The following is a 12,154-nucleotide window of genomic DNA, read 5'->3' on the forward strand; positions in this document are numbered from 1 at the left end:
AACCGTTAAAAGACATACAAATGATTTTGCATGCCTCACTTTGGTCCATTTATGTCCACTGCATACCAGAGCAAAAGAAGCTGTAGAGTTTCGGTGTTGAGTATATTCTCTGCCTTGCAATCAGCCATTGGTTTACATAAAATAATGGTACTGTGAAATGAGTTTGTTCCCTTCGAAACTATTAACTGCAGAAAGTAGGTTACCATGCTGACATTTCACGGATGTCACCCTTCATCATTAACTGAAATCAATTACGCTGTGCCTTAGCCTACTCACATTGTTTGACGCCCTACGAAAGCTGAAATGATTCTGGCCAATCAGTCTCTCCTGAACAGGTTCATGAAATTAACTGTCGGTTAGTAGATGGTAATCAAACATCACCACACTGTGCTAAAACGAAATAAAATCAAAGTAACAACTACTCTTAAATCCAACAAGGCACACTTTCACGTTCCATTATGTCTTCATTCTCCTTTCTGGCTCCCCTCATCACTACATCAGTAGGAAGTTAATGTATAGGAACATCTCAAGATGTGTGGAGTACGCCAGTGACATCTGATTTCCCAGGCTTTACAGTTATGCACTTACCTCCTCTAGGATATCAGCAAGCTTGCTCAGAATATCTTCCTGCAAGTCGTGGAATGTGGGAACGCTGCGGGAGAAAAATAGAAGAAAAAAAAGCAGTGTTGATAGCATCTCAGCATAGGTAGTAGCTTTTAAAAGAGTTTACCAGAAAGAAGCAGCACTTTTTAATGTGAGGTGAACATATGCACATGAATATAGGCAACAAGAACACATACAAGTCAATATTCTGCTATAGTGGCTGGGCTGTATATTGCATTACAGTATTAATATTTCAGCATGGAGTGTGCTACGTGTCTAGTTACACAGCAGGAAAGCTGTTCCTTTGGTTGCATACGCCAGTATAATGTTTGTTCTGTTTGCTTCCAGGCAGCCTCAATGAATGCTATCTGCCTGTTATCAAGGCTACTAAATAAAACTGGCCCAATGTTTATGAAGGAGGAAAGAAAATAACCCCCGTTGGTGAACAAAGGACTTATCTCCCCATACCATCTTTGTCTCTCTGTGTTTCTCCATCTCCCTCTTTCCCTTCATTTTCCATGCTTTATTACAGTAATCTGAACCATCTCTTCTTGGCCCCCAAGCCAGGCCCTAGCTGCTCTGTTGACCCTCGTGTTGTTGCTTCAGTGAACAGATGACCCCACTCTACATGAAACGTATGGAGTTACAAGCCCTTGAGCTGTGAAGCTGTTGACACAAACTATAAGCGCCTGTTGCAGTACATTTACAATTTAACATATTAACTGAGTTACAGGAAATTATTCATTATAATAGGCCGGTGGGGAAGCGTGGTTTCACTAATGCAGTGTTGTTGATCATTTGAAACATTCTTACATCAATAAACCCCCTCAATGTTCCAATGTGAGTAAAGCACAAGATGATCAATTCTGAGACGATTTTGAAAACACCTGAAAACCCTTCTTTGGTGAACGGTTTGGTCTTGATTAATGTGTCTCTATGATCGTTTCTCTAAGTTTTTCACAAGTCATAGGGCAGAAGGATTTTTTATTTCATGCCTTATAGCGAGACTTTTATCTAAAGTAGAAGGACGCAAATGGTTGAGTAAAAGCTCACCAACCCTTTCACATATCAGTTACAGCAATATGCGTTTTGCAATCCTAGGTGATGTTTGTCAGTTCATTACACACCATCGTGTAGTAACTCCTCCTGGAGCATTGTGTATGAGTAATATGAAATACAGGCTAGAAATAGGCAATAAAAAAAGCTATTCACAAGCACACTTACTTCCTGTATGTTATTCCATGTGGGATTTGTCTGTCAGTTTTTCATTTATGTTCCTCCTCCACAACTTGTGAGAGCAAAGATATTATTTCACAGCAGTTTAACTGTGGGAGGAAGACTCGGGGACCTGAATGTGTTTGTTCTGAAACTCAAATAAACTACAGCGTCCTCTGGATTAGACATGCTTCTTATAAACAAAATGTTATTATGTGCTTATTGTTGATTAAAAAATGATGATTTGATTATCTCCCCCCTGGATACTAGATACAGAGCCCGAGCCAAGCAATTTGTATGTATAACTATAACATATTGACATATCTGTTGGATTGTTGTGAAAGAGCCACAGAGAGGCAAGAGCTGCCACACATGCTTTTATACTCAGTAAAGAGTCGGGTCCATTTTCTAGTCACCTAAATATTTTTCAAGTTTCAAGTTTCAAGTTTCAAGTTTCAAGGATTTGAGAGTAGGATTTATGTGTCTTTTTTATCTGGTCGGAAGTATGCTATATGTCTGACTGAGAGACAAAGACTGTAACTTCGAGAATGTCTCCTAAATAGCTCAGTAAATATTGTTATTTTATAACTTCTGTAGTCCTAAGGCTGCATGATATGTGAAAAATGTGCATTAATGTTATTTCAAAACCTCAAAATGATTTTTTTCCGGAAGTTGTTTTGGAAGGGGTTAATGTACGACCTATTTAGTAGTTTGGGTTTGCAGGTTTTTGGGGAATTCCAGTGAAGAGCTAGTTTCCTGCCTGTCAAACAATGTCAGTCTAAACCCCGATCACAGTGATTCATGAGGTTTCCCCTCAGTAGAAACGATCCGAGGCAGAGCGTGTGCTTTTATTATGTGAGAACTTACATCACGGAAATAGCGGAGTGCATAAGTGAAAATGAGAGTGGCGTATGAAACGGAGGGAAGATGTGATGTAATGTTCACAATTGGCTTGATGAAGAACAAAGTGGCAGGAAAACAGAAGAGTCGTACAGCGATGGGGGTGAGAAGAGATTTATTCTGTAATTGCATCTCTTGCATCTTGATCAATGAACACATGCTCTCCCTCTGTCGTTTGATGAATCCTTCTTTTATCCTACACTCCATGCAAGCCTTTTAAGCGATAATAGGTACCTGGTGGTTTTGGGGCTACGCTCTCTGATAACATATGAAAGAAATTTGATATACGTATAAAGTACTCCTCCAGTGGGATGTATGTCACCATATGTGATGCACCAGCAGTTCACTTTGAGCTATATAATTAATGGGAAATATATGGAATCTTCTGAGCAACAGGAATATTCCCAACAGTATTAAATATTCATTTAGTTTTTTGATTTTGAGATCAAAGCCCTATTCACAGGCAATGTCATTGTGGGGGAAAGTGTATGCAGGCTTCCTCACCTTTTCAGAAACTCCATGTACTCTGTGTGCTTGATGAGACCCGTCCTCATCATGATGGTCTGAAAACATTGTCTGTCGATGGCCCACAGCTTCACATTTGTTAGAGCTGGAAAGAAGAAAACACATTAGCAATGTCATGTGAACAGTTGTTATCCTTGGGCAAAATTGGATTAAGAATACAGCCGATCTGCTTACGCATCACACAAGACCTGCAACAGCTTTATGGATATAGCGCATAATCACATGCCTTTTTTAAAGCATTGAATATGGACCTGGAGATGTGACAAGAATTATAGTTGTGTCATTACGTGTTTGTGGGACTGAATAAAGTCATACTGATATCTTTAGAGAGCAGAGAGGAGAAATCAGTGAACCTTTTCTAATGTTAAGGTATCTTTGTTGGCTAGACCTGGCATCCAAAAGTTTTCCTCTAACTGATGATTAGGCCGGGAAAGCAAACAGGAGGCATTCTGGACAATTAGTTGTGTTTCAGAAGTTGAAGTTAATTGGTGTTCTTCTAATACTTTGCATGGATGGCTTGCTTCAAGTTACGCTGCAGTGTTTTAATTGGTTTAAGGTCGGGAGTCTGAAATGAGTATATGCTTTAGTCTTTTTATTAGTTTAACCTCTTCATTTCCTGATTGCTGTGATGTGCGTCAATTCTTAATAACACGTTTTAAATCACAACCAACCTTGCTTTTCTTCTGTAGAATATCCCCAAAGAATGCGGAAATAGATGTCCCACCAATGATTGCAATCTGTGCTGGCCCAGTGGCGCCAGCTCCAAATAATAATGCTCTCTTTACTTGTATCAAATAGAGGTTATATAGTTTTTTCCCCCCGTTTTTAAAATATAGCATGTGGTGTTTTTGGCCACAGTGCAAGAAATGCCCAGAATGCATTGCTTCTTTTTTGACACCTCCTTGATTATGTCCAGTTCTCTTGCTGCAATCCTTACTGAATAACCAGTCCTTCAAAGATCAGAAATGGAGCTAAATCTCATCCATTTTCTTCCATTTCTACACCAGACTGGTGATTGATGGAGGCCTGGGTCTTTTTTGAAATTCCTTTCTCTTGCCTTTTTTTCAGGGTTTTGAGCCTCAACCGCTCTTTCTCTGTAGTCACTTTTGATCAGAATATATTTCACCGTGACATATCTCTGATGTAAGAAGAGCTGACTTTTTTTCCAGGCAATGCTGGTTTTCATCAGAGTAGTGAACCTCTAACCCACACCTAGTTGTCATTACATTTGTACATTCAGCCACATTTTCTAGAAGAAACCGGGTCATAGGGGCAACTTTATAACACATATTCAGTGCTTCTTTTATGCCAAGGCCAGTTTAATGTATTACTTTTTAAAATAGCTTTGAGGTATCCCAGTTCATTATCTTTTGCAAGAAATGCTTTCATTTGGACTTCATACAATAGACTGTGGGATGTAATGAAAAGAGATTCTCCAGTCTGACCCCAAAACAAATCTGGAGAGCTCCCAGGAGCTTTGCGGCCACAGGGACATGTAGTAATATTAGAAGAAAATTCATCAGAGAAGAGTCAGTCTACTTTGTATTTTGTCTGTGAGATTTGTCCCAGTGTGACACTTCTCCAGAGTTTTAAAGATAACAAAATGGTATGTATTTATCATAATACCATTTGTTTTACTTTGATCTGGGCCTGCACTTTGATTGGGAATTCCCAAATAGTGTATATCCGATTCTACGACACTTCATAAATGCGATCCCCACTGACTGACACAGACCAACTGAGCCAACTAGCAATTGAGACCAACACGTGTCTGCTAAATGTTTACTGATGTGAAAAATCAGGTCAGAAGTGAGATTGTTTTCTAGACTTCTATAAAATTGGACTGGTTTTTGCAACCAGTGGAGTCACCCTCTGCTGGATGTTAAAGAGAATGAAAGTTGAAGGCATATCCGTTTGACCTTTCAGATCGGGGGTTTGAGTCCTGTTTTTAGAATGTCTTTTGGCTCTATGAACATACAGTGGTAGTACACACACACACACACACACACACACACACACACACACACACACACACACACACACACACACACTAATCACATTCTCACAAACACCACACTTGTCTCTCTACAGTCCAAGAGTTTTGCAGCACTTTAAAATAGGGCCAAACCTCAGGAGAAATGCCCTCATTTCCAAGCCTGACACTTTTCTTAGTTAGTGACACAGGAACCCGAAACACACAGTATGTCATAAAAATGTATACAGACACTGATGTATGTATACACAGATACATCCTGTCCAAGCACGCACAGATATCAGAGACAGACAGATATACACATACAAGTAGATGGTAAACTAAAAGACTTTGTTTTATACAAATATAGATATTGTTTCTAACTTTCAACACCTTGACTATATCTTCTTGAGGTATTGCACTAACTTGTGTTAATTGGCACATTGTTACAGTCTATATCTAATAATTTCTTACATTGTCACCCTCACTGTTGACAATCTTTTTCTCTACAGGTTCTGCCAGGTGTGTGTCTTTTTTAACCTTCCACTAGTTAACTCAAATACAGACTCTGTATTTCTTCAAACAACTTCCCTTTTATTTTAGTGTCAGATTTAAAAATTGATATATTTGAAAACACAAGTTCACTCACTGATACATACGCACAAATATAACAGTAAGCAATCGTAACACACTAACTAACACTGCAAAAATATACATTGTGAAACACTGCTACCAGAGTCAATACACCTTTCCTCGCAAGCCGTCCAAAGGCTGTATTGTTTTTACATTAAACTATATCTGGATATTATACCGTTAAATGTTCTCCAATGAAACAGATCATAAATTTAGGTTTGATGTGGACAAATTACCCCCAACTTAACTAGCCTTCTAATATGACTCCAAAGCAAGAAGAGTGGGAGGTTAGACGTATTCTCCCGCCATGTAGAGTGCAATGGACTGTTTTAGCGTGTGGGAGTGTGGGGCACTGGGAAATAAGATATGGAGGGAGCCTGCAGCTCACCGCAGTAGGTAAATGTATTATTCGGAGGCTTGACTAAATTGCGGTGAGACCCGGGGAGCTAGTTATCCTGTAGTGAGGGCGCAGATGAATGTCTTAATGCTCGTGGGTTGCCAACCATTAGCTCCACAACCTTTTGCATGCAGATAATACCCAAGGCAGTGCTAGAAAGATGGAAGGATATCTTTGAAAGTTCACAACTGATTGGGCAGTGTGTTTTTCCAGTGAAATTATCATTTGGGCCTAACCAGCTGACTGTACATTTTTGCAACAAGTATTGACTGCTTATACTAAGCAAAAGGTTAGCATGCAAACAGGTAAAGCCTGGTCAAATTTACACAATCCATTGAGGGCGGTGGTGGCGAAGTCCATAGGGGCTTGGCCTGGGAACTGGAAGGTCACCAGTTCAAGTCCCCGAAAGACCAAGTGCCACCGTGGTGTCCCTGAGCAAGACACTGGTTACCTACACTGCTCCCCGGGCGCCGTACATAATGGCAGCCCACTGCTCCTAACACTAGGATGGGTCAAATGCAGAGACCACATTTCGTTGTCCTAGTACTTGTACTCTGTGCAATGACAATAAAGTTGAATCTAATCTAATCTAATCCATCAGAGGCCTGATAATAAGTGTGAAGGTGGGAAATTGGCTTCCACACAAAAAAAATGGAGGCCTATTTGTCTGTATTGCATTGTATTGTAACTTCTTGTAATGCACTTCTTATCAGTCATAGAACATGATCATAAGTATTTCCCAATTTCAATCGCTTTGGTTTTAATCTTGCAGTAGATGTAAGGTTGTGAAAAGATTTAGACATATGCATGCTTTCTCTTTGCAAAAAGTATCTTCAGAGCACCACACATCGGCAGTGATGACACATTTGATGTGCGTCAATCGACACTTGTAGCACACATGTCTTTATGCAGACAGAGGAGTTTTGATACAGTAGCCAGGATGATTCAGTGAGCAAATGTGATAAGATTGCTCCTTTTGTGGAAAATGTAGTCCCATTGATGTGAAGTGGCCTCTTGACTTGCATCCTCTCGTGATGCACTGGTGTGTGTGTGTGTGTGTGTGGGCTTCCAGAGAAAGCAATCAGGGCAGGTGTTTTGATGGGTGTATTATGAAGCAGGTGTGTGTTCCACTTTATTGACATTACATCTCAAACATGACATTATGATAGTTCTTTTAAGCAATGACTGGTGTCTGTGTGTGCTTATAGAGTGTGTAATTGGCATAAATTAAAAAAATCGCTTTCATCTCAATACACACCCTGCTGACTATTGTTTAACACCTGTTCTCTATCAGCCCCTGGAAGCTCCTCTCAATTGAATGTAATCCCACCTTAGAGTAAAGGACGGCTATGAATAGCCTCGCTGCCCACAGCCAAGCAAGTTATCATTATCATGTATCCCTGCTCCTCCTTTTCTCCCCTCTCCTTGTAGTGAATGTAATCCCTCACGCTTCAAATTTTCACAATTATTTGCAACAAAAGATCAATGTTGTTCCCTGTACTTACTACCATGGCTGGACAACTAGCACATGTATATAATACAGCTATTTGAGTCTGGGAGATAATATAAATATGGATGTCGCCACAGGATAAATATTACAAGGCATCACTCATTCATATTGCTCAGTCACAATTTATTGTTACTGAATTTCCGCCTAGGGAATTATGCAAATGCAGAGTGTTTGTGTGTTCTTATAATCACATTTTGGTTCATTACATGATATAAATATAGGATGATCTCCGTAACATTTCCTCTCTGTATTCTTGTCATGACAGTGTACATGCGGAGAGCGTGGGTGTTTTGAAACCCTCCAAACTTTGTGCTTTTCTGTGACAGTAGTCTTGATTTTTGTTGTGAGTGCCATACATTTTAATGGGGTTTGAAATGACTCAAAACAGTCCACGTCTGGCCCACGATGATTCAGCCGAAGTATGAAGCTTCTGCCATTTGCTCAGCAGATCATCCACCATTCCTTCCAAAAGCACTCGGGGGCAACATGAAAGTGGTACTTAAAAAAAGATTAGACTAGAGTCTCCGGCAGTGAAGCGTGCTAGGAAATAAGTACAATCTTTTGGTAAAGAAAACATTTAGCCAGTTACATAGTATTAACACGGTGTAAAGCCCAACGTACATCACTGATCATTTGACAGGAAATATGTCCTAAAATAGGCTCCCCTTCTCACCATGTTCATCCATCTAAAGAAGCATTTATTTATAGCTTCACAATATCATTACAATATTGTGACAAAAAACTGTTTATCATTCACAGCAAAGTTGTGATTTCTGTTCATCATCCTCTCCCACTTTCACAACATCAAATTAAATCATTGTCACAAAGCAAAGAAAAATGAAACCTAGGAAATAATAATCAACGTATGTCTGTGCTGCAATGTTGGTTATTAAAACGTGCTCAACTGTGAATTATCATTCATTTTCACACTTGTAGATGATTAACCTGGGGTTACACAGCGCCGAGAAAAAGGTGTGTTGTCTCTCAACAAATTAGTGGAGGCACCCAGCATAAGAATTCTCACCCTGAATAATATTTTATGTTAAATTAAGGGCATTTGAATGGGTTTCCTCGTCAATCTCCAACATTTCTCTCTGTCAATTTTTGTTGGCCTCATCCTAAAATGTCTTAATTTCTGTCATTAAAATGTTTTCTCCTAAACTCCCTTTTTAACCATATTTTTATGTCTGACTCTGACACATAGTCACGTAAATTATACTCCTTTGAGGCCTCACTCAAGTCTCATTTTGGAAAGCACTAAGAGAGCGATGCTGCTAGGGCTGCGGGGATGAAAGAGTGTCATTTTCTTTCCCCTTCAGTCATTATTACAATCAGCCTGATTACATCTGGATGAGCTCTTTAGAGCGTGAGAAAGCAGGACAGGTCATTTACGCCAGTGTCACAGACCCTAGAGGAAAAAGGAATTCTCCTCATAATTATGGATCTAATTATTGCTAATATATTTGAGGCTTAAAGCTACACTTGGTTACCTTATTGACGAATAGTCTTGTGTCATATTTCCCGAGACTGGCACTACATCCCTTGAGTAGTGTACGAGACAGATAATCTGTGCTCCTAATGTTAATTGCTATTTTCCGGCAACCCCGAAGGAAAACCACCTCTCAGAGCGAAGAAGTGTTTAAAGCAGTGCTTGTGAACTCGATCAAACTATCAACTTAGACGGTGCCGATCAAATACGCATCCAGATTCTGTTACTGCATTGCCTTTATCCAGCCCAGTTTTTGTTCACATATCAATTGATGAATTACTTAGCTGTAAAATAACAAAGTTGGTGTACGGTGCTTTGATTTTGGCTTGACTGTTTTCAACACGGCACAAAGTTCCCAGTCTTATCTTATTTTCAGCTGAACAGAACTCGATTCATATTCAAACAGAGCTGCCTGGTGTTCGACAGTTTGGAGTTCAAGAGCAGTGATTGCGCTAGAGACTCCCCGTTTGTGATTGGTTGTTTTCATTCAGTGTGAATGCCATAAGGTGCACTTGGGGGAGGCATAGTGATTTATTAAAAGATACTAGCTGCATCTTTAAAGAACATAAGCCTGTGTAGTAAATACACACTTATTTAAAGTATTTTAAATTCCCACGCCTAAGAACATTTGATTAACATGATTTGTTGATATCCCCACCAATGCTTGTATTTTGTTATGATGGGAGCGTGTGCTGTTTTGACAGAATCCGCATCTCAGTGAGTCCTAACATAGAAAGCTTTCTGGCATATTCAGATTGAGTCCTGTGCTGCCCGTTCCACCACTGTTCACCCCATCATGTGGGAGTCAGTGGAGTCTGTAAACTTGGAGCAGCAGCTGCTTGAAAAATATTGAGCTGAACGTCATGCCACCAGCCCTCCACCCACGCTCCAGAGCTCAGAGGGAAACCCAGCTTTTGTTTGAGAGAATAAAAGGCCTAAACGCTGGTATATTGGGTAATATTCTATTTCAGCTGTGGTAAAATAAAAAGAGTTTCATTACAAATCCATCTATGTCCAACAATGTCCACATTTGGATATGGATAAGACGGGGGGGGGGAGTCATATTTAAATGTATGAATCTGACACTGAGCACAGACGGGATACTCTCCCTACATTTGTGTCGGAAGCCACCTGTCAGAGGCTGATTGAATGGAAGTGTTCCTAAAAGCATGCTTTTAGCTTTTATCTGTCCTAGAGAGGACAAAAGCATTTCCCACTCATCTCTGTAGCATTAACAAACCTCCCTTCCAACATGTATTCATCAATTATAGCCAATATCGTTTGGAAGTTCATCATAAACATACACATTTAGTAGATTGTAGTTGTAGTCCATTTAAATAAGCTCTCCATTTGTCTCTAAAGATTGCAGATATGCTAATGTTCTTCATCTAAAACAAATCATGTAAAATTGTCTTTGACAGTAATCTAATGGATACAAAAAACAATATCATTCAAAAAACACATTCAGTTGACCTCCTTTTACGTCCAATAGCATCTACTAAAGTCATACACTGAGTGGCGAGATGAGCTGTCTATACTGACATTCAGTAACGATGGGTACCATTGTCCCTACAAAAAACATAATTTGCTATTATGCTATTTAAAATAAAAACAGTGTTGTCAATTGAAAATCACTGTTCAGGTTTTAAGCAGAGGGAAAATGTACTTAAGGTCAACAGAGAAGAAGAAATATGTAACCCGGAAGTATTTGCTCAACACTGCAGTGAACACACACTTTTTAATAATGATGTAAAGAGATTTGTCAAGTACTGCTCAGCATTGGTTTTATATTTTACAAGAGATGAGTGCAATCCAATGTAATGACTCATGATTAATGGACTTGAGTAGTACTGACACACATCACTGACAGGGGGTGCAGAGTAAAAAGATCTTAGACCTCTAATGGATGGGAGAAACTGGCGAACACTTTAGTATTTTAATTATGAGGATAAACGAGACGACAGTACAATGCCAAAACGGTGATAGCTCAATGGTGTAATACCATGTACTTTCACATTTTCATTTCTATCACAAGTTTAGCGACAGAAAGCGTGAAAGGAGGAGGGGGTCAAGGAAAAAAGTGACATTTGTCATTGTGGAGGAGTTATTGAATGTGTGAGAAGAGAAATGAAAAGGAGCGGTAGCAGTATATTTGATCAAAGAAAAGAACTTCTGATAAGTTGTTGTCCTTTTTAATAGTCTCTAATGATCAGAGTTTTCAACAGGCTTCAAACATTAATCATTAGAAGGAAGTTATCTCTTCTTTTGAACAGCAATTCAATTGTATAGCATCACGGTTGAAGTACTGCTATCTGAGCTAATGATGTCAATGGCAAGGAAAACTGCTCCTATTTAAGGGAACATAGCCACTGCAGCATGTAAATTAGAAAGAACAAATAGCTTTCTCATTGGTTTGTGAGATACATCCTAATTGTATGTTGTCCTCATCGATAAACACAATCAACCAGAAAGTATTTCCCTCGGAGGAAATCAGGTTAAATAACCTGATAACTTTGGGTCTGCCTGGCTGTAGAAAATCAAATGAAGGAAATGAAGAGTGTTTGCTATTCATCAGAAAGTAGGTTATTTTTAGTCCCTGGCCCAGGTAGACACATTTCCCTGTATAGCTGTTTCTGTGGACGAGTTAAACTGAGTACTGAAATCTGTCAAATTATTGATTCCCGATTCAATGTGAACACAAAATATCAGCCAGATTTATTCATGTGATACCTCAACTGTTTGTCTTCCTGAAAATAGTTTCTACACTAAAATGACATTAAACTTTAAAAAATCTATTTCTTTTTCTGCCAGCATTGGTTGCATCTTTATGGCTTTCTGTCAGCCAAAGCTGATGTTTTACAACCTGTTGAAACAAACACATCAAATCTCTGCACTCAAAAATACAGAGCA

At 39.3% G+C, this 12,154-nt stretch overlaps 1 protein-coding gene across 2 annotated transcripts in view; it reads right to left on the reverse strand.

The window, feature by feature from the left end:
* The window catches only part of LOC134859030 (cGMP-dependent protein kinase 1), a 74,695-nt gene that overhangs the window by 25,197 nt on the left and 37,344 nt on the right, over positions 1-12,154 (reverse strand). For both annotated transcript variants that reach the window (XM_063875305.1, XM_063875304.1), the window contains exons 4-5: positions 3,223-3,328; positions 589-652 (exon numbers count right to left, since the gene is read on the reverse strand). In XM_063875305.1, coding sequence (XP_063731375.1) covers positions 589-652; positions 3,223-3,328 — 170 coding nt within the window. The remainder of the gene's footprint in view (positions 1-588; positions 653-3,222; positions 3,329-12,154) is intronic.

This window comes from Eleginops maclovinus, chromosome 22 (assembly GCF_036324505.1).
Source record: "Eleginops maclovinus isolate JMC-PN-2008 ecotype Puerto Natales chromosome 22, JC_Emac_rtc_rv5, whole genome shotgun sequence".
Taxonomy (NCBI): Eukaryota; Metazoa; Chordata; class Actinopteri; order Perciformes; family Eleginopidae; genus Eleginops; species Eleginops maclovinus.